At 38.2% G+C, this 21,591-nt stretch overlaps 1 protein-coding gene across 1 annotated transcript; it reads right to left on the bottom strand.

Moving 5' to 3' along the window:
• Positions 1 to 3,046: 3,046 nt before the first annotated feature.
• On the bottom strand, positions 3,047 to 21,170 carry ND-B22 (NADH dehydrogenase (ubiquinone) B22 subunit). The gene is made up of 3 exons (XM_053773235.2): positions 21,011 to 21,170; positions 14,669 to 14,811; positions 3,047 to 3,437 (listed from the first exon to the last, which is right to left on the bottom strand). Exons 1-3 carry the CDS (start codon positions 21,106 to 21,108, stop codon positions 3,250 to 3,252), a joined length of 429 nt encoding a protein of 142 aa, XP_053629210.1. The 5' UTR covers positions 21,109 to 21,170; the 3' UTR covers positions 3,047 to 3,249.
• Between the last annotated feature and the right edge of the window lie 421 nt (positions 21,171 to 21,591).

Raw genomic sequence — 21,591 nt, 5'->3', positions numbered from 1 at the left:
AGCACTAAAACACCAAATTACTTTCACCAGACATTCAATCATCCCTGATACTCCACTGTATCTGCATGGCTCGCATATCCCTGAATGTGATACGGTCAGATTTCTTGGCCTACTGTTAGATCGCGGGTTGTCTTGGAAACCTCACATTACCTTCCTGAGAGCAACCTGCCATAGCCAGCTGAACCTTCTTAAAACCGTTGCTCATCTTTCATGGAGGTCAATCTTCAAACTCTCCTTCGACTGCATTCAGCCCTAATTTTATCGAAGGTAGATTATGGCTATAAGATGTATTATGCAGCCTCTCTTGCAATGCTTTCTAAACTCGATCCCATCCATCATCAGGGATTACGTTTGTCTAGGTGCTTTTTGCTCACCTGTCGAGAGCCTCTATGCAGAAGCAAATGTTCCATACTTGAATAATCATTGTGAGGCTCATTGCTTAAGGTATTTTGTTCCTTCTCATGGCCTTCACAATCCTTCTACAAACAGGATAGTAACAGATGTTAGCAAAAGTCCATCATTTGTTTGCCTCTTATTTACTATGTCCCTTTTCTCTTCGTTTTCAATCGCTCGTCTTCTCTTTAATTACATTTATATATTCATCTAGCTTCTAACTTTTCACTTTTCCCTTGGGAAGTTCCGACATTTTGTGTCTGTTCTTCTCCAATGCTGTGCATGAAAGCCTAAATCCCTACAGCTGCTTCTCTCATTCACGTGCCATTGCAGTGTACACTGTTACAAATCCTCTGATGGTGTTGGGTTTGCAGCAGTGTTTTCGGACAGTGTAGTGCGAGGTCATTTATTAGACACAGCTGGTATTTTTATAGCTGAATTGTATGCCATTCTCATTGCAATTTATCTGTATTGCATCTATGCCTACTTCAGTGCTTATCATCTCAGACTCCTTCAGTGCTTTGCAAGCTATTAAAAACTGGATTCACTTGATCCCCAAGTTCTTCATATACAACTTTGGTTGTACCATAATACTAACAAAAACAAAGAAATCATTTTCTGTTGAGTCCCTGGTTATGTTGATGTTCAGGGTAATGGGCAGGCAGTAAACGACTTCCCAGTTTCACATAGAGGTATTCCATTCCCTGACTATTTTGCTGTAGTTTCTACTCACCTTCACAACCGTTGGCAACAACATTGGTCTGATATGACTCATAACAAATTACAGTCTATCAAACCAAGTTTGGGTTTCTGTTCTTCTTGTCATCAATACCAAGGTTGAGAGACAACACACTTGTTTTTGCATTGAACACACTCATCTAACTTGTGGGTATCTCATGGAAAGGCGCCCTGCTTCACTTTGTGAGAATTGTCTGGTTCCAGTTTCAATTTCCTATCTTCTATTGGACTATTCTGTCTATCAACGAGCATGCAGAATTTTCCACCATCATCACCACCACTCTAGTGCCCTTACTTTATCTTCCCTCCTTGCTGATGGCCCCACTTTTGACACTCACTCTCTTCGACTTTTTGACAGCAACCGATTTATTACACAAACTCTGATAATCCTTCCTTTAGCACTCCTCACAGTCCCTCCTAACTTTACCTTTGTTGTCCTCTCCACCCTTGCTTATCCTTTGATCCTGCATCAATTCCTGCCCTGCAGCACTATGACCCTAGTATGCTGAGTGCTTCTTTTTGATGATGATAATAATAATAATAATAATAATAATAATAATAATAATAGGTCCTGTCAGATTACCATCTCTACCTGCCCTCCTCGCTGAAAGTCCTTTGACACTCCCCTATTGCACCAATTTTGATTATACAGTGGAACCTCAGTATACGACCAGCTCTCTACTCGAACGAAGCTCAGCACTTGACCAAACAAATGTGACCTGCCAGAACTTCACTGTAAACTATTTTGCATTTCTTCAGATTTTTGGGGATTTTTGTACTATTTGTGTAAACAAGTCACTATGGGGCCTATGAGGATTAGTGATAACAGCCAACCAAACAGAAAATTAGTTGCGAAGAACTTGTCCGATACTCAAATGGAGCAGCACTTGAACAGCCTTCTGGAATGAATTAAGATCGCATACCGAGGTTCCACTGTATTTTACCTTTAGCATTCTCCACTGCCCCCACTAACCCTACCTCTTGCACACCCCTACTTGACATTAGTCTCTGACCTCCATATATTTGTTCCTTTGGCATATTCTGCCCAGCAATGCATCACCTTTTTGGGTCTAGCACTTTGATTATACATATTATTGTCAGCATCATATAGCTTTATATCCAGTAATTATTATATTCATGGGGAAAGTAGTAAACCCATAAGGGTCATAGAACACTTTGGGAAATGGGAGGCATTCAGATTCAATCAAAAGGGAGCAGTTAAAATTCCTCAGATAAAGAGCCCCTCACTGGCATCAAGAAAAAACTATTGAGGGGTTGTGTCCAGTAGTATTCTCCTGAAGAAACAGCACTATATGACCCTTGTGGGTTTAGTGCCTTAGGTGGAGCAATGTTTTGAGTAAAAGAGCAAAAGAATAAAAGAAACTATGAAATTATCTATTCTTGGTCAATGCAGTAAATGGACCACAAAAAGAAATATCTACAATGTTATTTTCAGATAAGAGTACAGACAGACAAGAGGGTGTTGAAGATGCAAGTAAATTTAGCACACTTTCAAAAGTGAAGCAATCTTGCAAAAGATATTGCCAATGTGACAAAACAATCTTTGCAAAAGTAACTCAGAGCACACTTTGAGATGATCAAGGGCAAGTGATGTGATCATTATTGATGAGAGCTAAATTATTATAATAGAAAAGAAGCGCTAAACTGCAATGATCAGACAAGAGCTAAAATATATTACAAATACTGGTTTAGAGCTCATATTGTATGTAGACAAAAAATAATAAATTTAAGTGTTGAACCTAAAGTCATACAGAAACTTACACCGAGAAGTCTTGCCACCTATAAAATCATCCAAAACACACACAACAGTGTTATGGATGGCATAATTTCACAAGTCTACTTATACATGGAATATTATCTAAATTCATGCTACTGTTGCAAAATGAAACTAAAATTTATACACTATATTTTTATTATTAGTTTCTTTCACTGCTACATTTTCAGAATGCTCAAAGTCCACTGTACAAGATTTTCAGTGTATAACTTTTTTTAAGAGTAATGCATTATATTAAAATTGATAGAACCCTTTCCTTTCATTCATATCTATATACACAATATGCAATTTGCTGTGGAACAAAATATTGCATTGTATTGCTATTAATGGGACTGTTCAACTGGTTTGCCATATGTCTTTTCCCACCATTCAATATACTCTTTCTTGCGCTGCTCTCGTCTAGCAAAGTATTCTGGATACGCTGCCTTTTCCATTGGGTGCCAATAATCCAAGACCCAGTCAGGTGGCTCCACAACTCGCCCATATGCCACACCACCAGGAGAATGAGGAACTGTGAGGATGAAATTAATTTATAATTTATTGTTAAACAACATAATACAGGATATCTGCAGTTGGAGTATGGCTGAGAGCAAAAAAAAACTGACTATGTACAGTAGGGCCCCACTTATATGGCAGGTTAGGTTCCAGGCTACTGCCGTAAAGCAGAAATTGCCGTAAAGTGGAACACCCTTTTTTTTTCACTTATAAATGCATACAAATACTAGATAACAAGTTTACACTAACATATATTAAGTTAGCAATAGAACTAGGCATCAAAAAAACAATAAAAAAGTACAATACACACATAGTGCACTCATTACTTACCTTAAAATATTTATAGTCTTAATCTAGGGTGAGACAAGTAGTATTTATTGTAAGAAATCAAGTGTGGTATGTATGGTAGTCAGCCAGGCTACCATACCAGGTCACATAATATTCTATTACACTTAAGCATCCCAGAGCGATAAAATGCATATACGGTTTACTCATTACTTACCTTAAAATATTTGTTGTCTTAATCTAGGGTGAGACGAGTAGTATTTATTATAAAAAATCAAGTGTGGTATGTTTGGTAGTCAGTCGGGCTACAATACCAGGCCAACCCACCCACCCACACATACTATTCTATGATATTTAAGCATCCCAGAGCAATAAAATGTATATACAGTTCACTCATTACTTACCTTAAAATATTTGTAGTCTTAATGTAGGGTCAGGAGTAAGTAAATGAGATAAAACGAATAAATGAGAGAGAGAAAGAATGAGTGCATGAGGAAGAACTGGCGCAGCGTTATGTAAATAAACCAGGTGAAGGTAAGTTTTGTAAACAACAAAGTGTACACATCTGGTTTCTGTACAAGTTACATTGTATACAAGTGGTCTCTACATTGATACGGTAGAATAAATAAAGAACACTCCCATTCTCATGTAACATCGTTTTGAGAAGAAATGATGCTCTGAGTGAAGGCAATGGAAATAAGTCACTCTGTCTGACTTTTTTGGGTTATCCTAGGTTCTCTACACATATACTGTTATGTATGATAATCTATGTAACTGTATTTGTGTATACCTGAATAAACTTACTTCCATACATACGAAAGGAATAATTTTCTACAGTTACCCCCAGTAACACATTTTCTCTTATGTTAGATTAGAGAAAATGTTATTCTTGCCATCACTTGTACAAGTTATCTGGCTACCACATCTCATATTTATGTTTATTTATTCTATTGTGAGATGTATTTATCATCTTTATATGTTATGCATCGTGTTTATTATATAATTTTGAAAAATATCATAGATGGATTAATGAAAATGTGTATATTAACGTAATATACGACATTTAATGAGACTCGGTGATTATTATCATTACTAATATGACGTCTCGAGATATAAGAGACTTACTGATTTTAACATGTACCTGCACGCCAGCACAGTATGTAAGTTTATTTAGGTACAGGTATACATAAGTATAATTATCAGAGTATATATAAAATATGAAATAACTTTTAAAAACACTTGAAGTTTTGGAGTTTCCAGACAAAATGGAGAGACTTAGTGCTTACAGATCTCACAGAAAATGTAAACAAACCGGGTGGGGCGCGGTGACCGTATTAGAAAGTCAGGTGGGGGGAGCCGTATAGCGAGTTTGGTCATAATTTGAAATGACCGTATTAGTGGAACGCCGTAAAGCGGGGCCCTACTGTATTTGTTTAAAACAACTTTGCTGTGTATTTTCATATGGTTTTTATGGTTGTATTCTCAGTTTCTTTGTCACATTTGATAGAATGAAAGATATATTACAGAAATAGACAATATTTTGATGGATTTTAGGACTGAAAATAGCTTGAAATTGAGCTCAAAGTAGTGAAAACGTTAGTTTTTTGCCGACATTCAAGAGTAAACAAATCACGTCATGCGTCCAACACACATCAATTGGTGGGTCTGATGTGCATTCACAAATGCACTAATATTAATACAGTTATTACAATATTGCATAACAGTAACTATTTTTTGTGTGAATAAAAAATCGAAATGGAATTCATGTGTAAAGCCTGGAAACAACTAATGAACAAAGGAAATGTCATTTTAGTGCCAGGAATGCCTGTTTTGTTTATTCTGGGCCCTATTTTGAAATTGGCACATATTAAAACCTGTGTGAAATTGGCTGAATTACCAATTTTTAATCACTTTATTGGGTAGCTGAAATAGTTGATTGGGTGATTTCTTGTTCTCAATTGATAAAATGGAACACACACTAGCGAAATAGCTAAGAATTTGGTCTAATGGAACAATGTAATTGGCTCAAAATAGGACTCAAAGTAGGCAAAATTACCAATGTGTAAATATCGCTGGCACATCAAAATTCGCAAGAGCTTAATTTCATCAATTTTTTGATAAAATTTCATACTTTTTGTTTTATTACCTTCAGAAAAAGATTCTACCATTTCATATAAAAAAATATTTTTTTTTATTAAATTCTAGGACCCTGTGAGGAATTTTCAGATTGGGGGTCTGGACCCTAAAGGGTTTAAAGTACAAAAATACAAAAAAGCAATGTAATATGCATACAGTGGAGCAGTTTCACAATCCATAATTTGGAAATATTTCAAACAATGTTTGGCCCACCCTGGAGCATCACGCAGTGACACGATAATGGGCTAAGACGAACCAGAATGTTGTGTAAAGTTTCATATCCAAAGTAACAGATTTTAGAAGTACAAACATATGGGTGTAACATAAGGTATCTTTGAATGTTGCCACAATGAAGAGGCTCAAGAAAGTGGAGATGTTACATGTGAGATAAACAAGTGGTGTGAAAATTATGCACAGGCTAAGCAACATATAAATCAGAAGAAAACATGGTGGTAAGAAAGGTTAAGCTAGTGTGGTCATTCAGAAATGTTGAAGCAGGACAGGGGAACCAAAGGGGTGTATAAATCTGCCGATGAAGTAAAGAAGGGGTAGAAGATGTATCACAAAGGGTTGGAGGGAAGGTGAAAAAAAGGTTTTGAAGAGCAGGGGCTTGAGCATCCCACAGGCTGTGTGAGAGCAATGAGCATGTTACACAGGAACAAGCAGAAACAAATGTTTTTTTGGAGAAAGTTTACATTCATGACGGGTCTCGGGAAAAATTGGATAGCTGGATCAAGTTCTGGAGGTGGGAAGCATGGTATCAGCACTATTAAAGATGGGTGGGGATCTTGTGGTTCAGAGGGTTATTTGAATTGTGATGTCCATGCACTTCTGGCAAAAAGCTATGAATAAGAAGTTTCCTTCTCTGAGTTACCATTAATGAAAAATGGCCAAGGTGGTAAAAATAAAAAATTGTACTCAAATTATTTCAGGTTTCATATCTCAATACTTTAAATGTACGTATATCACTATCATTCCTTAATTGCTCCACATGACATGAGGTACAATTTTAACATGTGTCAACCCATCCTCTAATTCTTAATTTTATTACTCATATAGGAATTTCAACATGCCTGTGATATACCCGTGACTGGTATAGTCTCTTTTCTTATGCCTGCAGTCTGGACTGGGACCAGGTTTTTCTGGTGCTTGCCTTTTGGCCAACATATCCATCACAGCACACAAATAACCCCCAAATAGGAGAGAGGAGCTTGCGATGACATTTCAATCCGACTTGGACCATTTACTAAGTCACACTAACAAAAGGGAGAGAAGGTGGGAGTATATATAGGCCAGCAGATAGGGACAGGACAAGAGAGGTAGCAGGAAAGGAAGAGAGGTAGTGGTAGAGGTAGTAGTAACAGTAGTGGAGTCAAAGACTAAGAAAGAGGAGCACTGTAAGGGAGCTAGGGACCCACAAAGGGTAGGAACAAGAACACAAAGGGGGATGGGGGGGAATAATGGACCAAATACCCAAAGGAGAGAGGAAAGAGGAAAAGGGAATAAGGAGAAGGGGAAAAAGAATCAGGTTAAGTTTGGAGCATTTTACAATGTAATGGGAAAGAGAATGGCCAGTTTCTCCAAAGTACTGAAGATGCTCCTGGTGTCTACTCTATTCCTTGTTCCTCTTGTCCTCTTCAGTACTTTGGAGAAACTGGCCATTCTGTTTCTGACAGACTCAGGGAACACAAAAGTAGTGTTAGGCTTGCTGACACTAACAGTGCTCTTTTCTGTCATGTCAGAGATCACAGTCATCCTATTGACTGGTCTTCTGCTACAACTGTCTACCCTACTTCTACCTTTCACAGCTGCCGTCTGGTTGAATCCTCCCTTATACACAACTTTCCTTGTATGAATCTTAGTCCTGGCTTTGTCTCTGTAGATGCCTTCCTTTCCCATTACATTGTAAAATGTTCCAAACTTCGGAACACCTGCAACTTAACCTGATTCTTTTTCCCCTTCTCCCTCTTCCCCTTTCCTCTTTCCTTTGGGTTTTTTTTTCTTCTGCCTTGGGTGTTTGGTCCATTATTATTTTTTCCGTCCCTCTGTGTTCTGGTTCCTACCATTTGTGGGACCCTAGCTCCCCTGCAGTGCTCCTCTTTCTTAGTCTGACTGACTCCACTACTATTACTACTACCTCTCTTGTCCCATCCCTGTCTGCTGCCTAAATATACTCTCACTTTTCCTTTTTGTTAGTGTGACTTTGTGAATGGTCCAAGTCGGATCGAAACACCATCGTACGCTCCTCTCTCCTATGTGCAGGTTATTTGTATATTGTTCCAGTCATGGTATTGTGCCTTTGTTATTTATATCCATCACAGCCTGGTTGATCTGGCACTTGAAAGCAGATGAGTAAGACATGTGCAACAGCCATTGGGTATCTTTATTGTTGGAACATTGTGCCTACACAGTAGGCTTGTTCAGTCAAATACAGAGGCAGCAGGTGTAGTAGTAAAAGAGTGATGCTGTAATCAACCCATTAATATTGGAGAAATAGTATTTAAGGTGGTCAGTCCCTCAAGTACTATTTCTCCAAGGTTGATGGACTGATTACATCACCTTTACTACACTACTACACCTGCTGCCTCTGCATACTGCATACTACCCACTGCATAAGGAAAATGTTTCAACAATAAAGATGCCTAACTGTCACTAGTGTGTCTTACTTATCAACCTGTTGGTATTTTATACCATTTTCAACACACTTGGACATAGTGATCAAATTTCCTCTCAACAACTACATTTACTCCAGCAGTATTTGATTTTTCTTATAGTATGGTGAATAGCCTAGGCCCACAGATGTTGACATTGTATAGTATTCTTGTATTATTCCCAGTGTCCATTTTTCACTGGGTTTATTTTACATTTTCTCACACTCTCTCATTCAGATACCTTATACAGTGGACCCCCGCATAACGATGGCATCACATAGCGATTAATCCGCATACCGCTTGCTTTAATCGCAAAAATTTTGCCGCGCATACCGATTAAAAACCCGCTCACCGATTTTCGTCCGAGACGCGTCCAACGTGCGCCCTCAGCCAGCCTCACATGTGCCGCCCGTGCCATTGTTTACCAGCCAGCCTCCGCGGTAACTTCCAAGCATACACTCGGAATATTTCGTATTATTACAGTGTTTTCGGTGCTGTTTCTGGAAAATAAGTGACCATGGGCCCCAAGAAAGCTTCTAGTGCCAACCGTACACCAATAAGGGTGAGAATTCCAATAGAAATGAAGAAAGAGATCATTGATAAGTATGAAAGTGGAGTGCGTATCGCCGACCTAGTCAAGTTGTACAAGAAACCCCAATCAACCATCGCTACTATTGTGGGCACCAGAAAGACAATCAAGGAAGCTGTTCTTGCCAAAGGTTTAACTGTGTTTTCGAAACAAAGATCGCAAGTGATGGAAGATGTTGAGAGACTCTTATTGGTGTGGATAAATGAAAAACAGCTAGCAGGAGATAGCGTCTCTCAAGCGATCATATGTGAAAGGCTAGGAAGTTGCATGAGGATTTAATTAAAAAAATGCCTGCAACTAGTGATGATGTGAGTGAATTTAAGGCCAGCAAAGGTTGGTTTGAGAGATTTAAGAAGCGTAGTGGCATCCATAGTGTGATAAGGCATGGTGAGGCTGCCAGTTCGGACCACAAAGCGGCTGAAAAATATGTGCAGGAATTCAAGGAGTACATAGACAGTGAAGGACTGAAACCTGAACAAGTGTTTAATTGTGATGAAACAGGCCTGTTCTGGAAGAAAATGCCAAGCAGGACCTACATTACTCAGGAGGAAAAGGCACTCCCAGGACATAAGCCTATGAAAGACAGGCTTACTTTGTTGATGTGTGCCAATGCTAGTGGTGATTGCAAAGTTAAGCCTTTATTAGTGTATCACTCTGAAACTCCCAGAGCGTACAGGCAAAAGAATGTCCTCAAGGATAATTTGTGTGTGCTGTGGAGGGCAAACAGTAAGGCATGGGTCACTAGGGACTTTTTCTATAACTGGTTACACCATGCATTTGCCCCCAATGTGAAAGATTACCTAACTGAAAAGAAATTAGAACTTAAGTGCCTCCTGGTGTTAGACAATGCCCCTGGTCATCCTACAGACGTGGCAGAGCGACTTTATGGGGACATGAGCTTCATTAAGGTGAAGTTTTTGCCTCCTAATACCACTCCTCTCCTGCAGCCCATGGACCAGCAGGTTATTGCAAACTTCAAAAAACTGTACACAAAAGCTCTGTTTGAAAGGTGCTTTGTAGTGACCTCAGAAACTCAACTGACTCTAAGAGAGTTTTGGAGAGATCACTTTAATATCCTCAATTGTATAAACCTTATAGGTAAGGCTTGGGAGGGAGTGACTAAGAAGACCTTGAACTCTGCTTGGAAGAAACTGTGGCCAGAATGTGTAGACAAAAGGGATTTTGAAGGGTTTGAGGCTAACCCTGAGAGGATTATTCCAGTTGAGGAATCCATTGTGGCATTGGGAAAGTCCTTGGGGTTGGAGGTTAGTGGGGAGGATGTGGAAGAGTTGGTGGAGGAGGACAATGAAGAACTAACCACTGATGAGCTGATAGATCAACTTCAACAGCAAGAGGCCAGACCTGAGGAAACTGGTTCAGAGGAGGGGAGAGAGAAATTGAAGAAGTTGCCTACTACAAAGATTAAGGAAATCTGTGCAAAGTGGCTTGAAGTGCAAACCTTCATGGATGAAAATTACCCTCACACAGCTATTGCAAGCCGTGCTGGTGATTATTACACTGACAATGTTGTGAAACACTTTAGGGAAGTCATAAAGGAACGAGAGGTACAGGCCACTATGGACAGATATGTTGTGCGAAAGAAGTCCAGTGACTCTGAAGCTGGTCCTAGTGGCATTAAAAGAAGAAGGGAAGTAACCCCAGAAAAGGACTTGCCACCTCAAGTCTTAATGGAAGGGGATTCCCCTTCTAAACACTAACACTCTCTCCCCTCCTCCCATCCCATCAATCATCACCAGATCTTCAATAAAAGTAAGTGTCATGTAAGTGTGCATGCCTTTTTCAGTTTGTGTGTATTAAAATTAACATTTCATGTGGTAAAAAAAATTTTTTTTTCATACTTTTGGGTGTCTTGCACGGATTAATTTTATTTCCATTATTTCTTATGGGGAAAATTCATTCACATACCGATTATTTCGCATAACAATTACCCCTCTTGCACGGATTAAAATCGTTATGCGGGGGTCCACTGTATAGTGTATAGACTAGGCCCTTCAGTTTCTTCTGCAATGTACATTTCTCTCTCATACTCTGGAGAGTACATATTCAGAGTTTTGAGGCATTCCCAGTAGTTTAAATATTTCACTGGTTCTATGCACTAAACTATCTATTTCAGCTCTGACAGCCCTCCTACCTTGAATGAGCTGTAAACATTAAATAGTACTCTCAGTCAGAGAATACAAGTGACTTTATCAGTGCCAACATTGGCAATATCTGTTTCTAAAGTTCTCATTATCCACCTTACCATTTTTCCAGCTTTTTGCAACCTTAACCTCATTATTTTTTCAACACGTTGGTCGTCTCCCACCAAGGCAGGGTGACCCACTTTCACCTCACTCATACATAATCACTGTTTTTGCAGAGGCGCTCAGATACGACAGTTTAAAAGTCAACCTTCAAACTGCCAATATCCCAAACCCCTCCTTTAACCCTTTGGGGGTTGCCAGGCCCTCTCAGAGACTTGTTCTCAGGGTCGCCAAAATTTAAAAAAAAAATAAATTATTTTTTCTTATGAAAAAGATAGAGAATATTTTCCCGATCATAATGATACCAAAAGTATGAAATTTGATGGAAAACTTACGGAATTATGCTCTCTCAAAGTTAGCGGTCTCGACGATGTTCATGCATCGGCGATTTTGCCCACTTTGAGCCCTATTTTCGGCCAATTCCAATGTACTAGCCAACAAAAATCATAACTATTTCGCTAGAACTCCATTTTTTCTATCGAATGAGTACAAGAAACCACCCATTTACCAATTTGAACTATCTAATAAAGTCAGAATTTAGCAATTCTGCCAATTTCACACAAATTTCAAAAGATGCCAATTTCCAAATAGGGTCCAGAATAAACAAGACAGTCCTGGCACTAAAATAACAAGTTCTCTGTTCATCAGTCACATCCCCAGGCCCCTCTTACATTTCTTTGGCTTTCCACTTTGTATTTTTATTCTTACAAAAAATAGAAGATTTACTGTTATGCAGACTACTGTATTAGTGTAGAAATGGTATAAATAATATCAGCGCACTTGTGAAAGAATATTAGACTCACCAGTTGACGTGTATTGGACGCTTAGCATGATTTGTTTACTTTTGAACTTTGGTAAAAATCAAACATTTCTGCTACTTTGAGCTCAATTTCAAAGTACTTTTCATTGTAAAACCAGTCAAAATTATCTCAATTTCTGTAATATGTCTTCCATTCTATAAAATGAGACCAAGAAAACTAGAATACAACAATAAATACCATACGAAAATACAGTGCAAAGTTGCCGTTTTATTCCAAAAACACGGTCAAAGTTTTTTTTTCTCATTACGCACTGTGTGCTGCAGGATTTTTTTTATACTGCGCACACTGACCACAGACCCATTCTTTCAAATGTAGGCCTACCAGCTTTCTCTCACTAGATTTGAGGGCGCTAGAATTTAGGCGTACTAGTACGTCAAAAAACCTGGGGCGTAAGCCGTACTAGTACGGCCGAAACCCCCAAAGGGTTAAAGTGCAGGCATTGTACTTCCCATTTCCAGGACTCAAGTCCGGCTAACCAGTTTCCCTGAATCCCTTCACAAAATATTACCCTACTCACACTCCAACAGCTCATCAAGTCCCAAAAACCATTCGTCTCCATTCACTCCTATCCAACATGCTCACACATGCTTGTTGGAAGTCCAAGCCCCTTGCCCACAATACCTCCTTTACCCCCTCCCTCCAACCTTTTCGAGGACGACCCCCTACCCCTCCTTCCTTCCCCTACAGATTTATACGCTCTCCAAGTCATTCTACTTTGATCCATTCCAGTATTATTATTATTATTCCATTATTATTGCATATTATTATTAATATGGCATCCACAAGACTAATAAGACACTCCTAGTGATTTTAATGTGTACCTGCATGCCAGCACAGTGTGTAAGTTTATTTAGGTACAGGTACACATAAGTATAATTATCAGAGTATATATGAAGCACGAAGCAACTTTAAAACACTTGAAATTTTGGAACGTTTCCAGACATAATGGAGAGACGCGGTGCTCACGGAGAATGTAAACAAACCGGGTGGCCCATGGTGACCGTATTAGAAAGTCAGGTGGGGGGGGAGCCGCTTCCCACCAAGGCAGGGTGGCCCGAAAAAGAAAAACTTTCATCATCATTCACTCCATCACTGTCTTGCCACAGGCATGCCTACACTATAGTTATAAAACTGTAACATTAACACCCCTCCTCCAGAGCACAGACACTGTACTTCCCATCTCCAAGAATCGAGTCCGGCTTGCCGGTTTCCCCGAATCCCTTCATAAATGTTACCTTGCTTACACTCCAACAGCACATCAAGTCCTAAAAACCATTTGTCTCCATTTGCTCCTGTCTAACATGCTCACGCTTGCTTGATGGAAGTCCAAGCCTCTTGCACACAAAACCTCCTTTACCCCCTCCCTCCAACCTATCCTAGGCCTTCCCTCCACTACAGATTTGTATCCTCTCGAAGACATTCTATTTCGCTCCATCCTTTCTACATGTCCAAACCATCTCAATAACCCCTCCTCAGCCCTCTGGATAATAGTTTTGGTAATCCCACACCTCCTCCTAATCTCCAAACTACAGATTCTCTGCATTATACATGTATTCACACTACATACTGCTCTCAGACATAACATTTCCACTGCCTCCAGCTTTCTCCTTGTTGCAACATTCACAACCCATGCCTCACACCCACACAAGAGCATTGGTATAACTATACTCTCATACATTCCCCTCTTTTCTCCTCGTCAATTCTATGATTCACATCATCCTTCATAGACTCATCAGCTGACATGTCCACTCCCAAATATCTGAAAACATTCACCTCCTCCATACTCTTCCCTCCAATCTGATATCCAATCTTCCATTACCTAACTTTTTTTTATCATCCTCATCACCTTACTCTTTCCTATATCACTTAACTTCCTTCTTTTACATACCCTACCAAACTCGTCAACCAACCTCTGCAACTTCTCTTCCGAATCTCCCAAAAGTGTCATCAGCAAAGAGCAACTGTGATAACTCCCACTTTGTGTTAGATTCTTTATCTTTTAACCCCACACCTCTTGCCAACACCCAAGCATTCACTTCTCTTACTAATCCATCTATAAATATATTGAACCACCATGGTAACATCACACATCCTTGTCTAAGGCCTACTTTTACTGGGAAATAATCCCCCTCTCACCTATATACTCTAACCTGAGCCTCACTACCCTTGTAAAAACTTTTCACCGGCTTCAATAACCCACCTCATATTCCATACATTTGCAACATCTGCCACAAAAGAAAAGCAACAATTTAACCAATTTTGGCAGATATACGTGTGCAAAAAATTAAGTCCATTACAAAGTAGAATATTTTGAGCTTGAAGTATTCAAGATTATATTAAAAATGCATCTAAAGCTAGTGAATTACTTGGAGAGTTCAAAGTAAAAATTTAGAAGTTTAGCCATGAAGGGTTAATATAAAAGATAATTAAACCAAAGAAGGATTTTACAATGGTAACAGGAAAATCATTTTAAAATGCATAGGTTAGAAAAGATTACTAACACTGCCGTGGTTGATAATGCTGTAGACTGAAAAGCTCCTTCTCTCCTTCATCCAACAGTTGAGCAGCTACTCGCAAATCCTTTATATTTTTGTTTTCCTCAAATCTTGCCCGCAATAATACAGCCCGGTACCGAAACATGGGTCTGAAATTAAATTAATTATAGTGGATAACTAGCCATCTCACAAGATAAGTTTAAGACAAGTCTCTCGCACAGTCATTAGTTTAATTTTAAATTTTTTTTTTTTTTGCTGCTCTATAAAGAAAACTACGGGATGAGTGATGGCAAATGTGCTTTTCTTTAGGTCATCATGTACTAGAGGAAAAAAAAATCAACCTCTGTAAAATCTGGCATGGTGTTCCAACATCTTGCCATGCAAATACAGTGCCTTCCCATAGCATCTCTTGCTGTGTAAAAGTTAATCTACTTAAAAGGAGATTTAAATTATAAAAGTACCTCTTCTGCCATTTACATTTTTTTAAATTTAGATGTGATAAATGCCTCTTTGAAGTCTGAACCCATTCAGGAGTTGGCAAACATCTTCAGCATAGATGCTAGCAAGTAGAAGATCAGCTCAAGAGAAGTAAAAAACTATTTTTTTTGTTTAAAGCTAAATTTTTCTTCAAAATACAACATTCACTCAAGAGTACACCACAGATAAAATACAGTGGTACCCCGAATTTCAAACAGCTCCCAACTCGAACAACTATGTAAGTGTATTTTTGTAAGTGCCTTTGTAAGTGTATTTTTGGGGGTTTGAAACGGACTAATCTAATTTACATTATTCCTAATGGGAACAAATTCGTTCGGTAACAGCACTCAAACAGCCTTCTGGAACGAATTATGGTCGAAATTCGAGGTACCACTGTGTCTACCAAATAACATTTTTTCTGAGCACTTATAAATGGCATTTATACGTAATTGTATATCCAGATACAATGATAGAATACAATACAATTTTTATTTCTTTGCAAGTTTACATTGAGATTCTGTAGTTACAATAAAGAGTTGCAGTGCAAAGAGAGCCACTATCATGCCATGGCATTATGGGCAGACTAAATTAATGGCTTACAGACTACTTAATACTAGAGAAATTGATTATAGTTTGTTCAAGTTGTACATCTGTTTTTATTTAAAGCAGACAGTAAGTCAACTCAAGTTACAGTCTGCGGATATTACAGTGGGACAATTTGAAGGTATTTTGTAGGTTGTGTATATCAATAGTAAATATTTAAATTATATTATTGGAATATAATATTGAGCGTTGGTGAAAGTAGTTTACAGTATGAGAATGCTACAATATGGTGTAAGGCAGTACAGTTTTGTGCAGGTATTTATACTACAATGTAGTAGTATTAAGTTATGTATGAACTTTGGGTATTTAAATTTTGAAGTGTTAAGATTTAGGTAATTGGTCTGTCCTACAGTTGTGTATGACTGTGCAACCAGAAATGGTAGACATCTGTAGTACCAGGCTTTAGCCAGGTTTCAGTGAGTGTGATGATCAACATACTGGTATGCAGGGAAATGAGTAATGCTGTGAGGTTATCGTAATGCTTGCTCAAAGATCTGACACTGTAATTAAAGATAGTTATGTTATTGTTGGATCCGAGTAATGCCTTTGCTTGGTTTACTATATAATAATTACAGTTGCTGTTCAATACGTTTAAGTCATTTAATAAAAGATTGATATCAGGATCAATGCTTGTAATCATATGACTGATAAACAATGCTGTTATACTGTGACAATATACCAAGGCTGACCATCAATTAACATGGCAGTTACATTCTTGAAAATGGCATGCACATAAAAAAAAATTGCGTAAAATAAAGTGAACACCACACAGGAAAAATAGGGCACTAAATTCCTCTGACCCATAAAAAAAGCAGACTTTTTTTTGGGTCTCAAAATTGGAAAAAAAAAAAAATGTAATATGTAACTGTAGGTGGATACCTGGAGGGGATTTCGGGGTCAATGCCCATATGGCCCCTGTCCGTGACCAGGCCTCATGGTGGATCAGGGCCTGATCAACCAGACTGTTACTGTTGGCCACACACAAACCAATGTATGAACCACAGCCCGGCCGGTCAGGTACTGACTTAAGGTGCCTGTCCAGCTCCTCCTTCAATTCAATTCAATTGAAGACAACCCTGGTAATCCCTGGCTGGGAGGAATCAACTTGAACAGTCTTGGGCCCCGCCCCCCAGCAATTTTTGTGTTGTCTCTTGGCATACTCATTGTGCCCCTGTTTTACATGGGGGGATAATGCATCTCCTGCAAGTCTCTGGCCTTCTAGGGAGTGATTTTCATGTGCAGATTTAAGACCAATCCTTCTAAGATTTCCCAAGTGTATATTATCATGCATCTTCCTCACCTGCATTCCAGGGAGTACAAATTAACCCTTTGAGGGTCCGTCCCGTAGATCTACGGCTTTACGTTCAGGGTCCAAACCGTAGATCTACGTCATGAGCTCAGCTCACTCTGATAAACTGTGAGTGGTACATTTGGGCCTAGATATGAGAGAATACATCTATGTGGTATGTGTGCACCACATAAAACAGATCCTGCGGCACGCTGTGTATAATGAGAGAAAAAAACTGAAATCATGATTTTTCGATTAAAACAGCGACTTTGCAGTGTTTTTTCGTATGTTTTTTATAGTTCTATTTGCGATTTCTTGGTCTCATTTGATAGAATGGATGACATATTACAGAAATAGAGATGATTTTGATTGGTTTTCGCACTGGAAATGGCCTGAAACTGAGCTCGAAGTAGCAGAAATGTTAAATTTTTGCCGATATTCAAGAGTAAACAAACGACCTCACACGTCTAATACACGCCAGCTGGTGGGTCTAATATGAATTCACAAATATGGTGATGATATTTATACAATTATTACAGTATTGCATAACAGTAAATCTTCTATTTTTTGGTGTGAATAAAAATTCATTATGTGAATAAAAAATCAAAATGGAATTTATTTGTAAAGCCTCAAAACATAACTAATGAACAGAGGAAATGTTAGTTTAGTTCCAGGAATACCTACATTGTTTATTCTGGACCCTATTTTGAAACTGGAATATTTTGAACTTTGTGTTAAATTGGCCAAATTAACAATTTCCGATCACTTTAATTTGTAGTTGAAACAGTTGACTTGGCGATTTCTTGTGCTCAATCGATAGAATAGAAGTAATACTAGTGAAATAGCTAAGAATTTGGTTGACTGGAATAATGTAATTGGCCTAAAATGGGAGTCAAAGTCGGCAAAATCGCCGATACGTAAATATCGCTGACACATCAAAATTCACGAGAGCATAATTTCGTCAATTTTCCATCAAATTTCATACTTTTGTTTTATTACCTTCACAAAAAGATTCTCTACCATTTCATAAGAAAAAATAATTTTTTTTTTTTTGAAAATTCTTTGGACACTGGGGCACCACTTCAGATTTGGGCCTTGGACCCTGAAGGGGTTAAGGGACTTCAACAGTTCCCAATAATTTAGGTCCTCTATCATACTTATACATGCCATGAAAGGTCTGTACATTCTCAAGGTCTGCAATTTCGCCTGTCTTGAAAGGGTGGTTGTTAGTGCACAGCAATATTCCAGCGTCGAGAGAACAAGCAATTTGAAGATAATCATCATGGGCTTGGCATCCAGTTTTCAAGGTTCTCATTATCCATCCTATCATTTTCCTAGCAGATGTGGTAGATACATTTTTGTGATCTTTGAAAGTGACATTATCACTCCAAGGTCCTTCACGTTAGTTTTTGCTCTATTGTGTGATTGGAATTTGCTTTATACTCCAATACAGTTTTAATTACCTTGAGTTTTCCAAAGTGGAGCAATTGACATTTGTCTTCATTGAACTTCATATTGCTTTCTGATGCACATTTAACCCTTTCAGGATCCACAGGCCCTCTCAGAGACGTGTTCTCAGGGTTCCCAAATTTCAAAAAAAAAAAAAAAATTAAATTATTGTTCTTATGAAAAGATAAAGAATCTTTTCCCGATCATTTTGATGGAAAACTTATAGAATTATGCTCTCGCGAAGTTAGCGGTCTCGACGATGTTTACGCATCAGTGATTTTGTCCATTTTGAGCCCTATTTTTGGCCAATTCCAGTGTACTAGTCGACAAAAATCATAACTATTTCTCTAGAACTCCAATTTTTCTATCGAATGAGCACAAGAAACCACCCATTTTCCAATTTCAACTATCCAATACAGTGGACAGAATTTAGCAATTTTGCCAATTTCACACAAATTTCAAAAGATGCCAATTTCCAAATAGGGTCCAGAATAAACAAGACATTTCTGGCACTAAAATAACATTTCCTCTGTTCATTAGTCACGTCCCCATGCCCCTCTTGCATTCTTTTGCTTTCCACTTTGAATTTTTATTCTCACAAAAAATTGAAGATTTACTGTTATGCAGACTACTGCATTAGTGTAGAAATGGTATAAATAATATTGGCGCACTTGTGAAAGAATATTAGACTCACCAGCTGACATGTATTGGACGCTTAGAATGATTTGTTTACTTTTGAACTTTGGTAAAAATCGAACATTTCTGTTACTTTGAGCTCAATTTTAAGGTACTTTTCATTGTAAAACCAGTCAAAATCATCTCAATTTCTGTAATATGTCTTCCATTCTATAAAATGAGACCAGGAAAACTAGAATTCAACAATAAATACCATACGAAAATACAGTGCAAAGTCGCTGTTTTAATCCAAAAACACGGTCAAAGTTTTTTTTTCTCATTACGCACTGTGTGCCGCAGGATTTTTTTTATACTGCGCACACTGACCACATAAACCCATTCTTTCATATGTAGGCCTACCAGCTTTCTCTCACTAGATTTGAGGGCGCTAGAATTTAGGCGTACTAGTACGTCAAAAACCCTGGTGCACAAGCCGTACTAGTACGTCCGAAACCCTGAAAGGGTTAAGGGCTTTGTTAATGTCCACACATGTTGTCCTGGGTAGTATAACTGATGGGTGTCTAAGTGGGCAGCAATCTTGCTTCTTAGAACCCTTTCAAAGATTTTTATGTGAGAAATTATTGCTATCAGAAAGGGGCTTCTCGCAGCTCTTGATGAAAACAGTTCCACGAGTCTGGGCCTGGGGCAGAGTGCATGGCCATGTCACTTATTGCTTTTTCAAAGTCTTGTGGTGTTAGGATAGTATCAGATTTTTTAATTAACCAAATCTTGAGTCTCGGTCATAAAAAATTAATTTAGTGTGTTGATGCTTAGTCTGGTTAATGGCTCACTAAATGCTACTCTCCCATTCCTGGGAAAAATGACTACACCTCACCCCTCCCATTAACCAGACACCATATATCTATGGGTTTAGTGCTTCCCTATGAATATACTTATATGCAACACTAAACAATTACCCAAGATTTAGGCAATTACAAGTGTCTTGTATAGTAACATGTGTGTAAATTACCTAGAATAACCTAAAATTGTCAAACAGTGACTTATTTCCATGAGATCTTCGTAATATCTTATTATTAGCTCCCTAGTTATTAGATGCAGTAGAAATCAGTTAAAATTAAAACAACTAAGTAACTCAACTGTGTGAAAATCTGTTACAGCAAAAGATACAATAGGAATACAGTAAACAGTATTTTACATGAACACGAATCCCGTGGCCTGGCTGGCAAAGCTCTCACTTCACACACGGTGGGCCCAGGTTTGATTCCCGGCGGGGTGGAAACATTTTGATGTGTTTCTTTACACCGGTTGCCCTGTTCACCTAGTAAGTAGGTACCTGGGCATTAGTCGTCTGGTGCGAGTTGCATCCTGGGGGACAAGATTGAGGACCCCCAATGGAAATAAGATGGATAGTCACTCGATGATGCACTGCTTCTCTTGGGTTATCCTGGGTGGCTAACCCTCCAGGGTTAAAAATCCGAACAAAATCTCTAATAATGACATTATATATATGTGTATGTTTGTGAACCTGTACATGAATAAAAACTTACTAACTGAAGGAAACTCACTGATGTCAGCTAGGCCTGTATACCTTGTACATGTACTTATAGAAATAAATATATTATTATTATTATAATGTTAACTAAATAAGAAATACCTTTCCTCACTTTTTGACCTAAGCAAAATATAAAAACCATTATTTATTGTTTTATTTCATACCCGTGGGCAATCCCACACAACAGTCTTCAAATATACTCCTTACGTTACAAACCACAAGACATTTTTGTTAATAAAATAATAATAACCATCAGAGGACACCCGAGGCTTCCCTCCCCCCACCAACACCCTCCATAAATATCTCTAAATAACTCGCATTAAAATGAGTGGGGATAACTCACCGACTATCATACCATGCTTCAGTGTTCCTCAGAGCTCTCTTATATAGAGAACAAACCTTACGAGTGTGGCTGATGACCTGAGTCTGTAGGTAAGACATCTTGTACCACGTATCCGATACTCTCCTCTGGCTCCGACTTACAATTGCTTTTTTTCAATAACATTTTGATTTTTATATTTTTAAGTCTATATTGAGGAACTTTTTATAAATGGTAATTAGTTGAAATACTTTCCACGTGACTACTGCTTACCATCACCCATTGGTTGTTTATTATTAGTCAATTATTTTGTAAAAATCTTAAAACTACTATTTCAAAATTATAATACTCTATTTTATTAATAAATAAATTATGTAATCAGGTTGATATCATAAAACCACTGTTGTAACCTATGGTATCTAAGGCCTACATTATACAACTTTGTTCTTTTTTCATATTCAGCTGTTGTAAATAAAATGTTTATCAGATATTATCATTGTTTATAAAGTCTGTGGCTGTGCTAGTAAATTTTATTTAGGATTTATAAACATTGGTTGATGTTCATTGCTGTGGATTTAATGACACGTTATGGGCAGATTAGATTT

Source organism: Cherax quadricarinatus, chromosome 17, assembly GCF_038502225.1.
Source record: "Cherax quadricarinatus isolate ZL_2023a chromosome 17, ASM3850222v1, whole genome shotgun sequence".
In the NCBI taxonomy this organism is placed as follows: Eukaryota; Metazoa; Arthropoda; class Malacostraca; order Decapoda; family Parastacidae; genus Cherax; species Cherax quadricarinatus.
Note: the sequence above shows the minus strand (reverse complement) of the source record. Positions and strands in the feature narration are given on the sequence as shown.